Source organism: Petromyzon marinus, chromosome 79 (genome assembly GCF_048934315.1).
Source record: "Petromyzon marinus isolate PM22_M1 ecotype Great Lakes invasive population chromosome 79, UKy_Petmar_22M1.pri1.0, whole genome shotgun sequence".
In the NCBI taxonomy this organism is placed as follows: Eukaryota; Metazoa; Chordata; class Hyperoartia; order Petromyzontiformes; family Petromyzontidae; genus Petromyzon; species Petromyzon marinus.
In genome coordinates this window covers 24,840,882-24,858,097 of record NC_133745.1, presented here as the reverse complement: position 1 = coordinate 24,858,097, position 17,216 = coordinate 24,840,882, and the positions used below count along the sequence as shown (strand labels likewise).

Below are 17,216 nucleotides of genomic sequence, written 5' to 3'. Positions count from 1 at the left end.
GTTAGAAATGTGTAGCACCAGCCACAAATACTCTAGACATGGGATCCCCTTTGACAGGGTCAGTGTCTACTTAGATTCACTCACTCCGCCTATTGTCATGCGGCGTGTGCAGCTGCATCGTGACACTTGGTAGAGTGCTGTCTTTGAGGCAGAGAGCTTTACAACCGTGTGCAGTGGTTAATTTGCTTAACAGCTTTACACCGAACTCCTTGCTTGTGGTAAAACATGTTTGCGACTTTGCTGATCGAGAACTATGCAGATTTAGATTTATAGTAACATGTACTTGGTGTGAGATGAACTTCCAAACAATTTCCTTTGCTCAACATCTTGCAATTAATGTCTTTTTAAATGGTCAGCTTAAGTGATTCCGTGATGGTTATGTAACTTGACCATTAAGATAATCTATGGAGCACAATTATTTCAGTATTATTTGTCATAAGTAAACTTTAAACTGAACCCACATGTGATATTATATTGCCTGATTATTTTATTTTTTAATGTAGTCACATGCTCTTCTGGGGATATTACCCCACATTTACCATTCATTGATGTTCCCTTTGACATTGGTAATTGGCATTGTCACACCATAGTAATTCATGGGCAATTATCTAATTCTGTGTCTATCTCTCTCTGCATCTGTCTGTGTGGGTGTCTCTCTCTGCCGGTGTGTTTTTCTCTATATGTGTCTCTCGTGTGTCTCTTTGTGTGTGCCTCTCTCTGTGTGTGGATGTCCCTCGGTGTCTGTGTCTCTCTTTCCTTTTCCACGATGTGGTGTTGTATTTACATGCAAATTCTACCTCTAGCCCCGCCCACTTACCCTTGGACTGAGCTTATCTCAAGCCAATATAACTTCGTGTTTCAGCAGCTTTCTCGCTATATTTTTTCACCTGATGATGGTTGCTTGTGTTGCGACCGAAACGTCGTGATCTATTATTTTTTTTCTACCTACGTGACTTTACCGAAAGAACCAAAGAGTATTGTGATTGTAATTTTGATTGTGATCGTTGTGGTGGAGGTGGTGATATTGATGGTGGTGTTAACGATAGCGGTGATTTTGGTGGTTGTAATGGTGGTATTGATGGTGGTAATGGTGGTTGACTATTACCCCTCTCGTGTCCTTACTTCCACCACCAGGTTTAAGAATCTGCTGGTGTCTGTGCTGGAGGTGGACGTCGGATATCTGTGCGGTCTGGAGCGGTGGACAATAGACTTCTGCAGCTCAACCAGGTGGACGCACTGGGCAGGGGGCAAGATGGTGGTGGCTTTAGAGACCCACTTACTCCCACAGAGAGCCACTTAGAGCCATAGACTCACTCACAGAGTACACTCACACAAAGAGCCAAAGTCTCACTGACACAGAGCCATAGGCTCACTCACATGGAGACACATAGACTCACTCACACAGAGAACCATTGATTAACTCATTGGTTTTTTCGGTAAAGTCACGTATGTAGAAATACCATAAAATTATATTAAAATAAATCAAGCACGACGTTTCGACCGCAACACAAGCGATCTTCATCAGGTGTAAAAACAAATAGCACATAGGGTGACATCAACGCAACACATAGAGAGCGTTAAACTGCACGGAGGTAAATACAAGAAGATGAGAGACGAGAATTCTAAAAACCTAAGAAAATTTTACGTGATGCAATACCAGTCGGCCAACGACACAGTTAGACACTTGCCTGGCAGACCACGAATTTCAGAAGAGTGCTAAATTTCGTGTTCATCCTCTGGGTTGAACATACCAGCATAGACAGAGTGAACAAATACGAGGTATAAGATAGCAGAAATACATATACAGGGACACAAGAGGTAAGAAGAGGAAAGACGGACAGAGAAGCAAGAAAAAAGGGGCCGGAGGGATGAACAGACAGAGGCTTAAAATAAGTAGCAGAGGTGGGGGGAGGGGCCGAAGAAAGCAAGGGGCACCCCACCCACCCCACCCACCCCACCCCTCCCACCCCACCCACCCCACCCCACCCACCCCACCCACCCCACCCCACCCCTCCCACCCCTCCCACCGATCCTCCCCCCAACCCTCCCCTCAACGCTCCTTTCACTCCTCCCGTCACCCCTCCACCCCTCTCCTTTCTGCTGCGTCAGGGCCAGAGGTTGAGAGCACGGCAGAGGAGGCTACACGGGGAACTGGGCCGCGTCAGGGGCGAGAGACGCGGGGCGACTCGACACTTCACAGCGGCCTTCATAGGAGCTCAATAACAGCACTTGCCCCACCAGTCTGTGGAGCTCCATGGGGGATGTTTGTGTCGGAGCTCGTGCTGTAGGCATAGACGACGCGCGACCGTGGTTCCTCTATAGGGAGCGCGCGTCTGCTGTGGGTCGCATGGAGCTGCACGAGCGGACACCACCGCAGCGATTCCCATACCGAGTCACGAGATAGGCGCTGGGAAACAATTGCTCTGAAGTGTGTTGCTGGGTGGATGAAGCGAGCACCACCATGGTGTGCTTTCCTTGTATGGTCAGTCGTGTGACTGATTATTATAATATATTAATTCACACCTGTGCACCGTGTCATGGCAGTTTCTCTGTTTTTCCTTCATTGCATTTTTATTTCAGAAATATTTCACCTGCAAAATAGATTGAGTTTGAATATCTCATGCGAAAGGGTGCCCAGGGCATGTGGGGTCGTCCAATTGCACAGTGCTTAGCGCACATCACTACACACCCATGGACTAAATCCAGAGGCGAGTGGCAAATGAATCAGTTCTGCCCCCCTCGCTTCACCAACCCGCACTAGTCAGCGTGGTGAAATATGGTAAAAAATCAACACGACCGACAGGGCATAGGGTGCCCATTATCCAGAAGGGCTTTACTTTATTATCACATCCACATCTAATTGTGGATTTGGTTATTTTTCTTTAGTTATCTTTATTGCATAAATACAACTTGACAAGATGTGTACTGCTTCATTCTGGTACATTTACTGTTTTTCAGTGCATTTCAGCACTGGGTGTGTTTGTTGGATTTATTGTTTGTCACGTGAGGTTAAACACTAAAACACTCTTTTATGAACCAGGCAAAGTCCACTAAGCTATTCGATTTTTCATTGAACTGACAGATGCTGTAACCTGGTCCCTTGGGTACCCAGGCCTTCCTATAGTATAACTCCAGGAATCGGCAGATTTTTATTTTATTATACCAAGTAAGGTCCACTGATCTATATAGCTGTTTTTCAAAAGCAACCTGGCCACAAATCATAGCTCAACGAAGTGGCTTATCACGTGGAAATTTGTAGCAGCTAAATACTGTAAACGCATATTTCTAAATGTGGAGGGAAAAAAAACTCGAGGATCCAGAGAAAAACCCACGCCACCACGGGGAGAATATGCAAACTCCAAATATCCAGGCGTCGGGGTTGGAATCGAACCCACGACCTCCTGCATTCCAGGCGAAGGGGATAACTTGTTGCCACCACTGAGCCCCTTGTTAATCTGATGTGGTATACTGGTACAGCTCCTGGTGGCCTCGGTCACTTTACTGACCTTTGCACCATTGTGTAAGTCGGTTCAATTGAGTCGCAGACATACTCTTTGGAGGCAACAAATTTATTTTTACCAACACGAAGGGGTAACTTCCCTTTTACCAGATAACAACCTATGGTGGTGGACCACCAGGCTATCTGCGCTAACACTCTGGGATAGCTACAACGAGCAGGACTCCAGCTTGAGTCCTGCCCATGTGTTGGTGACTCTTCACGGATGTTAAATGTAGATCTTTCAGAATACAACAGCAAAGCTGAACCCCGGTCCCTCTGGGGACCCGGTTTATATGCTCACCAGTCGTGGCCGGCTCCGCCCTTGGCCACGACTACCTTCTCAATTCCTATTGCAAGATCTCGCCCTGACACGTGACTACCCACTAGCCCCAACTTGGGGCCCCTGTGTAGACTTTACCCGTCATGTACCTTCCAGGGTCAACCAGAGTGCAATGGCCCACATTAACCTCATTCATGGCTGACACTTTCACACCCCTCCTATAGAGGACAGCACTGGACGCCACGCGTGGTGCCACTCAGCGCCATGACTCAGCGCTCACCAAGCCCCACTAAGGCTGGTACTACACCCACATATATGGGGTGTCGGTGATGTAATTACATCGCACGCCGTGCCTCTCAGGCCGGCACTACACAGTGGCATTCCCGATGTCACTACATTACCCCCCCCCCCCCCCATTCGTAGCATTCAGCCGTCCTGGCTGTCAACTCCCCCTTAAAATTAACCAAGTGAATAAGTTCTAGATTTGAAGCTTTCGTGACTGCAAGGATCCATACTCTTTGGTTCTATTCGGTAAAGTCACGTAGGTAAAAAATAAAACAACAAAAATCATGACGTTTCGGCCACAACACAAGTGGCCTTCATCAGGTGAAGGGGACCGTACTGTCATGAGGACAGTGTTGGAGTGAAGACAGTCCAGCCCAGGTCCCGTCCTTTTAAGCTGTGTGGGAGGAAACAAAATACTTTGACAAAGGAATTAGCATAAAATGACCGTAACGCACAAGAGGACCGGCACGGGGGGGGAGGGGGTGTGAAGTGGAACGTAGAGGACCGGCACGGGGCGGGGGGGGGAGTTTACAAATGTAGGTGTGAAGTGAAATAAGCTTCTATGAAAGTTTGGTATGTCACTATTTGGATAAATACCATTGAAAATTAGTTTAATGTTTGGTATGATTTAGAACATCTTTCCAATGGTTGCTTAAGTGAATAAGGTGATAAAAAGCGAGTAAAAGTGACTAAACGCTAAGTGTGCCTCAATAATTAACAATAACAAATAGCATATAAATACCCAAGCCCACCTATACAATATATACACTAGCTACAAATGTACAGAACAACACGAGAAAATATAAAACGCGAATGCACGGAATCCCCTCCATCACCAACAACTCCCATCCTCACTGTGTAACAATACCCATAAGCACAACAAAGGCTAGGTTCAGCCAATAACCGATATGGCCTACTGAGTGTGACAAGCAACTGATGGTGTGGGAGTGTGTGCATGGGTGTCACAAAATCCAAAGAGTTTTTGAGCGAGTCCTCGTGGCTGGGCCTCCAGTGGAGGTGGGCTCACTCTCCCTGGAGGTCCCAGGGGGAATATGCAACTGTCCAGTCGAAGAGCAGTAGGCCGGGTCGATCGGTTCTCCTCTCCCGAATCAAGTGAAGACAGCGCAGGCGGCGGCTCGGGGGAAATCAGGCGCGCGGCACCTGAGGGAGGTAGCACACGACTCCGCTGAGGATCAACCTCAACGGACACACATGCCAGCTCGCCGGACACATCTGTCCCTCGGCGCCCACAGTGTGGAGATGGAACAAACTCACAGGGAGCAATAAAGGGCTTAGGGCAAGAGGAGTGTACAAACCAACTCCGCCGCCCCAAGCGGATCTGGACACACTGCAGTCGAATGACCCGAATCACATCAACCAGCCCTCTCCAGGGTTTGAGCAAATTGGGCGATGTACCCACCGGTACCTGTGGACAGTGCAACCAAGCTCTGTCCCCAGGTGCCTACTCATCTTTTGAAGTACGGAAGCCCCTCAGCCATTCATTGGCCAATCGGAACGAATCAGAATTTACCCTGGAAGTCTCCCGCACTTCGGAAAGCTTTTGAAGGGTACAGCACACGGAGTCAGAGATTTAAGATTTTGCCTTGTTAGGTGCGGCTTGTAACTGAACATGAATCAGGGGGTCGTGTTCTCGCTGACCTGATGACTCAACATGGAGGTCAGAGTCCTGTGCAGCCACCTCAACCATACCATCCGTCTGCGGATTGTGCGGTGACATGCGTACTTTCTTGGTTCACAACTAACGCACACCTCTTGCAATAATTTTGAAGAAAATGTTTTGCCCTGATTGTTCAGAAGACGTTCGGGAGCACTCTTGTCCATAATGTAGTGGGTAATAAACTGGAGGAAGCTTACTCTGAGGCAACACATTTATTATAACATTAATAGGTTATTACACAATGGGGTAATGGCCCCTTTCACCCGATACTCTATGGAGGTAGTCCCTCCAGACTAGCTTGCCTCTCACTGGCTATCACGGCATCTATACTGCTGGGGCTTGAGTCTTCCCTTGAGTCTTCACTGGTTATCAGCTGGAGCTTTCACTGGTACAAGCTCGAGCCGAACCTAGCCAGGGGTTCTGCTCTGCCCATTGGGCTCTTCTCTTCAGGGCTCCAGGATGCTCTTCAGTCTTCGGCCGGACAACAACTGCTGGGACCGCTCAGGGACCTGACTTATATATAGGCTCCTGGCTCACTCCGCCCCTGGCCACGCCTTCCTTCTAGGACCGTCTCCGAGGGTCTGGAGAATGACATCATCTCCCCAGCCCCCTTCCCGGGATCTGGGGTCCCGACCGTTGGTCACGATGCTCCCCCAGGGATTGCCTTGGCCAACGGCCCGTCATCATTAATCCAGCAGGTTCAGCCTCCCCTCTGCTCCCTACTGACACAAGCTAGTACTGCCGGCTATGATTAGTGGCGATCATGTTCAACCATGCCACTACAATTACGTAGCCATTGAGGAATGCCTCAGTGATCTTGGCCGCCAACTGTTTGGGAAGCGGCCAGGCCACAGGCCATCATGAGAAATACTCGACTCCCACCAGAAAATATTTATTCCCACGAGCGGCTTCTACCGCGTGCACTGCACACACCCCTTCAACAAATTAGCAGCATCCTCAGCCATGCCAGGCCAGAAGAAATCCGACTTACGTGTGGCCAATGCTAGTTTATGCACACCCAAGTGCAACAGACACTCGTGCACCGCCCAAATGACCTTACCCCACAGGGCGGTGGGCACAACAATGTTAGAACATCGCATCTCTCCGCCCCAATGCATGAGCAATCCGCCTCTGAGAATGAAAGAGGCAACACCCCATCGATCCTCGCCCCCATCAGTCTCTCTGACACGGCATCGCAATTTAAGCAGGGAAGCGTCCTCAACCTAGAGGCGCCCCCATTTGTCGTGGTCCAATCCAATGACAGCATCACGCGCCACTGGATCCCCAGCCCCCTCAGATGTTACAACCTCGGCCGATGCCGTAAGGGTAGGGGGCGAGTGTTCATTGCGCAGCTTACAGCGACCGGAGCCCGAAAAACTTGCGCAACTCTCGTTCGTGGGTAATCGCGACAGGGCGTCCGCGTTCGTGTGATGGGAGCCTTTGCGATAGGTAACCTGAAAAGAGTAGTCCTGGAGGACCTCCAACCAGCGTGAAAGTTCGCCAGATGGCTGGTCAACCTGCAGCGCGTACTGCAGCACCGCGTGGTCCGAGCGCACCTCAAAGTCTCTCCCATACAAATATGGAAGATACTGTTGCAAGAAAAACACGATAGCTAACAGTTAACAGCGTGTGACACAGTACCGCTGTTCAGCCGGAGACAGCACTCTGCTTCCTTATGCGATAACACTCTCGACGCCATTGACAACTTGAAACAGAACAGCTCCAATGCCAGTGTTACTAGCATCTGTATCAAGGACAAACGGCAAGGAAAAGTCGGGGTAGTGGAGGGGAGGGGCGTTCACCAAGCCATCTTGGAGTGCAACAAATGCGGCCTCCTCATGGGTGGTGCCGATGTCACAAGTCGAGGAGACTGAAGTGCTGTGACAAAAGGGCCATTGCCTGAATCGTCTCTTACTATAAACATTTCATTTCAAAGCGGTGTTATCGAAGAAATTTTTTTGGAAGATAAATAACATCGCGATGGGGGGAGGGGGAGATAGCAGGATTGAGGGGGAGCGATTAGGCGGGGTTATAGAGGTGGGTGTTGAGTAAAATAGTATCAGTGTCTTGTGCTCGAGCCTAGGGGCTATGCCAAGGGGCTAGGACATTGACAACACGGATTCGAATGAACGTCTCATCTTGCCACATGCTTTTTTTACTATCTCCATCAGTAACAAAATCAATCTACAAAGCAACGCTGCTTCTAAAATGGGTATAGTACTCTGAAGCATGTAAAAATTGTAATGTACTGTCAATCGTATTTTAACAGGACCATTGTCTCTTTAAAGGTCACGGTTTTTGTTGTTGACATGAACTCTATTGGCTTCCACCTCCCTGTTCACAGAGATCGTCAATAGAGGCTGAAGTCTGTTACTCGCGCACAGTCAGTCGAGGGAGTGATAGCCCCCACTGTGCCCTTCAGCCCGTGGCGTTGCCTATGGGACTCATTGTCCCGTAACATCCCGAGTTCACAATGTCGATTAAAGCGACACCTTTGTTTAATAACGATCCATGAAATGAGTGGGACTTTATATAGTGTGACAGTCTTGTCTTTGGTAATACTGTACTCATGTTTGTTTCTGTTGCCTGGTTTTTAATTGGTAAAGCTGTGATCGTGTTTGATCCCTCCACTGGTATCCGATTAATTTCTGCATCAAGCACAATATCCCCTTTGCTGTCTTCAAGTTCCACCATGGACATGCTCCTGTTTGCCTCTCCCATCATCTCATTCCCCTCCCAATGTTCTCCTATATCGTCCCTACCATCTCGCTTTACTCCCCTTCACTCATTCTCCGCCCAGCAACCAAGGCTTCCTGTTGGAACTTCTAATCAACCTTTACTCATTCGGAGGTCACTCATTCCCTTTTCTTTTGATGCAATTTATTTGGGCCTGTCACTTACCATCCACAGATTTCTCCTGTGATCATCACTGTATGTTCTCTCTTTAGAAATGTAGGCTGAATGTACACCACCTTGTTCCCAATGATGATTGTATCTCACTGATGTGCACATCACCTTGACAGAGGCTCTTTTTAAAGGCACTCTAATTGATTATTTCTCATTTCACAGCCTCCACTACACTACTCAGCAGATTATACCCCACTTTGTTCGTCAAGACTTGCTTGAGGCAAATGTAAGTATGGTCCAACAACTTCTATGACTGACACTGCACGAGTAAGACTGCCTGCAGTCCAACCAAAAAGGCTGCATCATTGAAAGCTGGTTTCAAGCCTGCCCTCCACGTGTGTTAAAAGATCTTACTCACCCATGTGATGATAGTTGAGCCTCTGGGTGTCAGCATTTCTGCTCTGATATTGCAAGTGTTGGATACTAGTGATTTCTTTCATTTTTCTTAGGGTACCTCTCACTTTATACTCAAATGGCTCAATGCAGAAGGTGTAGGGTCTTTGGTTGCTGTGGCTTGCATGAGCTCTTCAAAGGGATATGACGAAGAGCGATTCTGCATTTGGGAGCATAATTACTTCTAGCATGCTAGTTTCTGCCTTCAACTGCTGAGGAGCTTGCCACTGGCATTTGTAATTGCGCAGGAAATATTGAAGTAGGCTCCCCTGAGCTGACTGAAGTTTGCAAAGTCATCCTTTATTTGACTGAGAGTTATTATTCAACTGCTGCAGCTTTTCCATCAGGCCCCCTCTGTTCATGCCAGATCTGAGTTTTGCATTGCCTTCTTAGGCCCTTGTAGCAGTTTTTACGTTCTTTTTTCAATTAAACACCACGTTTAATCACTAATCCATTCATTTCCAATATTGCAACAGGTTGTTGGGCAGATCTTGGCGGCGTTGTTTACATAATCTTGAAATTGTCCCAAACTGTTGGTTCCTCATTAGACAGGAGCGTGCATTACCACTGCCCACCTCCACATTACAACCATCCCCACCATAAGAATTATATCCAGTATGAGCTGGAGAAGCTTTTGTTGAACTTCGAGAGTACTACTAAGAAATGGGGTTTACGTTCATCCCCACATAAAACAAAGCACCTGCCTGGGTATTCTGTGTCATCGTATTCTCCCATCCCTCCATCCCCATGATCAGTGGGGCAGTTTTTGACAGAGCAGAACAATTTTCCATACCTGGAAAGGGTGCATGTGACTAGCTCCAGTTTGGCAGCAGAGGTCATGCTCCGAATCGGTTGAACATTATTATCTCAGCTGCGTAACACACTGTGAATGCTGCATTGCCTGTCGCTCCATGTAAAGCTCTGGGTCTTCTCAGCCAGATATTCCCTCCCTTCTCTACATTTGAGAAATTTGGATCCCTTTTAAAGGAACATCCACACTGGTTTTGCATATTCAAGTTGTCTACGATCCACCGTGGGCTTAACAAACTAGATTATGTGAGCAGCTTAGATCCTTGAATGATCTGGACAAATGCCCATCAGTGAGATACTAAGGCAGGTGAGGCAGCATTGGCTGAGTCATGTAGCCCAAATGCCCAGTCACTGTGTACCCAAACAGCTTCTGTTTGTCCAGATATAAGGGGCTTATCGCTATAGGCAAGAGTTTGACTGCTGTGTAACAGAAGGATGGTGGAGCTGTTTGGGCTTGCCAACAGCTCGACCAGTGGTTTCAAGATCAGCGTCTCTGGAGGAGTTTTGTGAAGGATGTCCGCCTCCAGCAATAACGGAGGGCGGAGGAGTGATGCTCACAACAACGAGCGGAGTGCAGAATGAGTAAAATGCAGCAAGGTGGAACAGTAGGGAGCACAGGTGGTAGATCTGCCAGTCATCCCTGTCACTCAACCCATGACACCTTTATCTATCCTGTAACCTACTGCCCATGAGCCTTCAACAGTCCACATGACCTCAATGTGCACTTAGCCTGGCACAAACACTTTGTTGACGTCACCAATTTTGAGTGGCGAATGGCTTATATTGTTATTGTGTTTATGTACCCACCCCTTCATGTGCCGTACTGGCCTTCTTAGGTGCTCGCTAGCAGAACTAATCCCAATAATGTAAAAAACGATATGGGAGATTTTTCTCATTTGTATCTTGTATGTTTGTGTACATCGCCTATGTGTGTTTGTGGCGAGCCATGCTGCACAACAAACTCAGCCACAGTTATCAATAGCACGTGATATCTACACTGGTTTTGGGTCCTCTAGGTTGTGTCTGCATTAAATGAGTGCCTGGTACAATGGGTAATCAGTATAACCTATGAGACAAACGTGGCCAGGTGTGGTGCTGGCCATTTCTACCCCACTTTGCGTGCGGGTCTTCAAAGGAGCTCACTAACAGCACTTGACCCACCAGTCTGTGGAGCTACATGGGGGATGTTTGTGTTGAAGCTCGTGCTGTCGGCGTAGAAGACGCTCGACAGTTTATCCTCTGTAGGGAGCACGCGTCTGCTGTGTGTAGCGTGTAGCTGTACGATAGTGAAACGAATAGAGTTGTTGCGCCTTGGGCGTAAACATCAATGTACGTCCATTTGCCAGGTGTTATTTTTTTCATTTCCTGTGGAGATGTGTGCTGTATGAGAGAAAAAGCGACTGAGCCCACGCCCTCACCCCCTTCTCCCTATTGCATTATCTCCTCGTACTATTTGACTAATCATAAAATCATACGTATATAGTGACACCCCAGGGATAAATTAATATTGCTTGTTATAGCACATTCTTGTAGAAAGAACGCTGGTTAAGTCAGACCGGCCTGTATATGTACAGTTTAGATATTTAGTTTGCAGCAATGCAATACACACAGCTCAATACACAAAGAGTTAAATGTATAAATATCTCATACTAAAGAATGGATTACTTGGGTTTACAAACATGATGTACAAAACTCGTTATAGTCTCATGCTCTGCATGCTGTTGTAAATGCACGTGGTGCATACTCACTGACCAGATGCTTCGTTATTATTGATACTAATAAAAAATGTTAAATTAAGAATTTTTTTCATTAATTTCTCACGTTAAACAAATATAGGGAGGCGTTCATCCAGCGGTAGAGAGACAATGGCTGCTGATGATGATGATGTAACGTGCCGCTCATTTTCAAGGATTCCTAAGAGACAGTGCAAGTGGAGATTCAAAGGCATAGGAAGGTGGTTGCACAGACACCTGGACCACTGCTGTCCTGTATAAGTGATTTATTTAACATAATGAACATTATAGTAACATTGACGCTGCCTCATGTGTGTACTTTAAGTTTTGGCTTCCCCACACAAACACACTACCTCCACAAAAGGTCATGTTTACTCATTTGTGTGAAGCGTATTCAAGTTTAATTTATTAGGTATAGCCCTGTGAGCCATGCGGCTCTTAAGTCGGGTGCAACCGCAACAAACAAAATATGAATCTACATTGCAGAAAACTATTAAACCACAACCAGACCAAAATAAAGCTACAAAAACAATGTAACAGCAGTAATCATAGGAACTGTGATTTTAAAATTAACAATAAACGATATACATAACATGTACGACAAAACCTGCAGCCATAGCTGGCAGCACGACACTCCCAGTGTATGATGTGTGAGTGAGTCAGCAGCAGCGTGAGTGAGTGTATGATGTGCGAGTCAACGTATGATGTGCGAGTCAGCGTATGATGATTGAGTCAGTATTAGGTTGAGTGAGTATATGATGTGTGAGTCAGCGCACAATGTGTTAGTCAGCGCATGATGAGTGAGTCAGTGTATGATGTGTGAGCAAGTCAGCGGCAGAGTGAGTGTATGATGTGCGAGTGAGCCAGCACACGATGAGTGAACCTGTGTATGATGAGTGAATGGGTCAGTGGTTGTGCGAGTGTATGATGTGTGAGTAAGCGCATGATGAGCGAGTCAGTGCATGATGTGTGAGCGAGTCAGTGCATGGTGTGAGTGAGTCAGTGTATGATGTATGAGAAAGTCAGTGTCGGCTCCCTCTGCTCGCACTGTCGCCCCCCCCCCCCGGCTCCCCCGGCCCCGTCGGCCCCCTGGCTCAATCGGCTCCCTCTGTCGGCTCCCCCGGCCCCCTCACAAACGGCCCCGCCAGCCGCTGCTGGGAGCGCGGTATGTGACGTCATACCACTGCTAGACAACCTCAGAGCACCCTCTACCTATACATTGAGAGCATGGGAGTGCCCACTACATAGGGACTACCCAAGATCAAACCTGGCTCCCACCCTCTAATCGTCACTCAACTAGAGGTGACGCTATCCCGATCATTGCACATTACAACGCAATTTGCCTTCTGCGTGGCATCACGATGGTCGAGGCAGAGCACGTGGTGTCACGCAGCTGCTTAATCTGCTAAAACTGTGTGGCGTTTTGAATTAGGTTCACATTTTACTTTTTTATCGTAGTGTTGTGTTGATGTGAATGTTCAAATACTTGCACTGAAGAGTGTTTTGAGATGCCTAAAGTGTTTTGATGCAATTTTATGTATTTATATATATTCCAATAACAATTTTAAGCTTTCATTACAATTTAAATAAGTCAATGTATTCACAATCAAATACCTAAAGTCACAATTGTACCTAACCGAGACCTCTCAGATTTTAGTAGCAACATTTTATTTTTTTATATTTATTCTTCCCTGTACCTGGATAAAATTACACGACTATGCTTACAGGTGACACGTGGTTTGTTTTCATTTTCTTCAGGTGACTCGATGCATTTGTCGTGATGGCATCAAAAGATCCTGCATATGAGATCATTAAAACCAACAAAGTGAATCTGCAGAAATACCTCCAGGCGAAGTCTTCAGAAGTGCTTGACCATTCCTATCAAACAGGGATAGTCCTGGACAGTGAATACGCGTCTCTTAACAGCGAGAATGACCCCGTTGTGCAAACACGGCCTCTGGTTAACCTGGTGCTCATAAAGGGAGAACAAGTCTGCATGATATTTCTTGAAGATGTGCTCGTGCGACTGAGATCCGAGATCCCTCTCTTGGATCAGTGGATCTCACAGCATGAGCACCAGCTCAACGTGATCGGTGTCGATCTGAGCAGAACTGCGGGTAAAGCCATCCCTGGAGCAGCTTCTCGTGAGTGATGCTAAACTTCACATAGCCATTCACATGTCTCTGGCAAGTTTAGGTGAAGGAATTGCTTTGAACTGAGATTGTCATTTAATATTAGCAAACTGCACCACCCTTGCATGACAACATTCCTTTCAGAAGGAGGACATTTCTATTCCATTCCATAGCAGGGAAACTACAATTTATCAGCAATTGGGAGGAAAGGATAGATGGATAATGAAAATGTGTGTAAATATCAAAAACTTACATCCACACTGGACCCCAACATTCATTAATTCGTCATATCCTACACCTCCCTGTCCTTGGAAAAGACGTAAACATGGTGATTTTCTACCTCCTCTTCAGACAGACATGGTATTTAAGCTGTAATAATGTAATGACCTATGAAGCTCTCTTTCAAGTGTCAAGCCCAAGATGTTTGGCAATGGCAGCAAACCCATCTGCTGCCATGGTCTCCATGACTTGGTACAATCTGGATTCCACCAAGGCCATGTCATTGAAACTGTTCCCCTATGCAGGGCAAATTACCATTTCTGTTAAACTATGGATGCTGCTTCTAGTTCTTGACCTTTGGGCTGCTTTTGACACCACTCCATCCTCTTGAATCTTCATGGCGATGCAAGTGTTGTCTGACAAACTTATTTCCTGGTTCTGCTTTAACCCCTGGAATTGATTAATATTTTTCCATGCAAGCACTGTCTTCTGTTCAGAAGCCCTAATTCTGTGGTGTTCCACATGGCGCAGTCCTGTGCCATCTTTTCTTCTCAGTACAATCTCCTCGTTTTGAGAAAAAAATACGTTTTTATTATCGACTATCACTGCTATTTCTAATGACACCCAGCCTTATATTGCCATTGACTCATATAACGGAACCTACTTTCCTCTTACACCCTGACTTGAATTGGTTAAAACTTCCTCCAAATAAAATGTCAATATTTAAGCCCTCATCGTTTGTAAAAAGTCCACTCTAACTCATGACTCCAAGTATTTTATTATGGAGAGATTACGGAGAGATTAAAATAACACCATCAAAGTTATGAGCCATCGAGTTAGATGTTAACTTGAAAAGCTGTGATGAAAGATGTCGAGCAAATCTGTCATTAGGGAAATCTCCACTCTCCCCAATCTAGGGGATGCCACAGTGCTTGCTGATGATGCAGTAGCCAGGTTAGTTGAAGTTCAAGTGAACCTACGATGCATCACGTGGGATGCTACGAGTTCTGTGATTTATGTGGCTGTTATTGTGGAGGTGCAAGCACAATGGCGGAGCCAGGATTTTCAGGTAGGGGGGTAACTCCTCCAGCAATAATTTTTTTTTATATAGGAGTTGTTATTACGTAAAGACTTGTCCCTTGCTTTTTATTCGACGCGTGTGCGGCGATGGCGCAGCCAACAACCGTGTGTGATCGGCATCGCGCTCGCTGAAGGTGTCCCTTCAGGGAAGTCGTGCACTGTATACGCAACTGCGTACACTTATGTGAATCACTTATAACTGCTTTGCCGTTACTTATTGCCAATTATGGACTCAGACTATTGTCCTATCATCTCATAGAGTCTCTGGCACATAGTAATATGCTACACAGTGGCGGTCGCAAAATGCTGATTTATCGATCGAAATTAAGGATTTCGATCGGATCAGGGGAGGCACGTGCCACCCCCCACAACTGGCTCCGCCAGTTAGCAAACACTGCATCTTCTCTACCTGCAGAGGACCGTGCCTGGTGTACTGCACTCCTCCACCACAGTGTAGCCCCCGTGCTACGTGATATAGGCCAGCTTGAGATGGGAGAGGAAACACAGCCCCAATACTAGTGAAATATAAAAAGTTAAATTCAACATCCTAAACAACAAAAATCAATAATTGTAGGACAAGGCAGGATTGAAATTTACACCCAAATTGATGGAATTCGTTTTTGATAATGCTGATGTACATCGTAATGCTAAATGTGGTACTATCTTTTCACAGGCAAAACAAACAAGACAAGTGTTTGGAACATTTTTGTCATGATAAAAAAAAATATTTTACAAAGGTACAGTGTTTATAAAAAATTGCATTTGTAGAATACGCATCGTGAAAACTTCCACGCAATAATTCGTGATGTACATGATGTTGCTGCATTATCCATAGTGAACGAATTCGCTACGCTTTTTTTAACTACATAGTTTATTTAATCATATTTTTCTGCTATAGCAATGTTTTTTAGTATAAATGAAACTAATTTGTTAAATCATTTCTGTTGAATTTAGATAACCCTGGTGAGGATTACAGAGAATTCTTGCTGAAGCTGACATCATTAACACGAGACTACGACGCACGACCTGGAGAACCTGCAGTGTTTTTGTCAGAGAGGATGCTGAAGCCAATTCTGGTTCCCTACTACCGCCATCAAGAAACCAAGGAGCACGAGTTACTAGCGAGAGGCAAACAGCACAAGGAGCCGATGGAGAGAGCACATAGAGAAGGGATGACTCACAAGAAGCTCTTTGATCCCATCAGTTCCATTGGAAAAAAAACACACCCTCGACTGGTTATTGTGGTGGGGACTCCAGGCAGCGGTAAAACCATGTTGAGCAAATTCATTGTGCACAGCCTTCTGTCAGGTGAGAGAGTGTTTGCACAATGCTTTGAGCACATCGTGCTCATCACGTTCAGGGAGATAAATGATGTTGGAGAGGTGTCACTCGCAGAGCTGTTTTCTGTGATGCACTCATGTTTGGGAAACAAAGCGGATGAGGTTTTCACAAACCAAGAGAGAACCATTTTTGTTATGGATGGGTTGGACGAGTTTGGAAAGCGCCTTCACTATGCCAATACTTGCACTGATCCACGTAAGACGGCAACAGTAGAAGCCATCATTGCTGCCCTAGTGAATGGAAATCTCTTGCCCAAGGCCTCGGTCTTGATAACGACCAGACCCATTGCCATGGAGCAGCTGAGTGAAGTGAATTTTGATCGAGCTGTTGAAATCACTGGGTTTTCCAACGACGATAAACTATCATTCTTAAACAAATTTTACCAAGACAGGAGTCTAGCAGAAAGGGCACTCAAGCTCCTGCAGGAAAATGAAATGGTGAATACATTGTCCCAGAACCCTTCATTCTGCCATATAGCAGCCATTACACTGAAGGAACATTTACAAAAGTCTGATCATTCTGAGATTATCCTCAAATCAATGACTGACCTCTTCACGCAATACGTGTGTGGGCTCATAAAACACCATGGACGTGGCAGCCGCGGAACCAAGGAAGTCTCTTGCCAATATGGCTCTGAAGGGGGTTCAGCAAAACATCCAGATGTTCAGCCAAAAAGATCTAGAAGAGTGTTTTGTTAGTTCTTCTGAACTAGGAAGTACATTCATCAACAAAGTGTTCACATGTGAGGGCATTCAACAAGGGAGTTGTTATTCATTTTCACACTTGACAATGCAGGAATTTTTTGCAGAAATAGCCGTGCATCTGTCACATTCAACACGGCCAGTGAGTGACGTCATCA

The 17,216-nt window shown here is 46.2% G+C and overlaps 1 protein-coding gene and 1 long non-coding RNA gene across 2 annotated transcripts; both read left to right on the top strand.

The window, feature by feature from the left end:
- Window positions 1-1,063: 1,063 nt before the first annotated feature.
- Window positions 1,064-2,528, top strand: LOC142907505 (uncharacterized). The gene is made up of 2 exons (XR_012931054.1): window positions 1,064-1,227; window positions 2,110-2,528. It is a non-coding gene; the product is annotated as an uncharacterized LOC142907505 (long non-coding RNA).
- Window positions 2,529-13,308: 10,780 nt separating this feature from the next.
- On the top strand, window positions 13,309-17,068 carry LOC142907503 (NACHT, LRR and PYD domains-containing protein 3-like). Its single transcript, XM_076057088.1, has 3 exons — window positions 13,309-13,729; window positions 15,690-15,753; window positions 15,971-17,068. Exon 3 carries the CDS (start codon window positions 16,075-16,077, stop codon window positions 17,053-17,055), a length of 981 nt encoding a protein of 326 aa, XP_075913203.1. The 5' UTR covers window positions 13,309-13,729; window positions 15,690-15,753; window positions 15,971-16,074; the 3' UTR covers window positions 17,056-17,068.
- The last annotated feature ends 148 nt before the right edge of the window (window positions 17,069-17,216 follow it).

What these genes read in the sequence shown, in the direction of transcription:
- LOC142907503 (XM_076057088.1), top strand. Translation starts at nt 16,075, where the DNA reads ATGCTGAAGCCAATTCTGGTTCCCTACTACCGCCATCAAGAAACCAAG.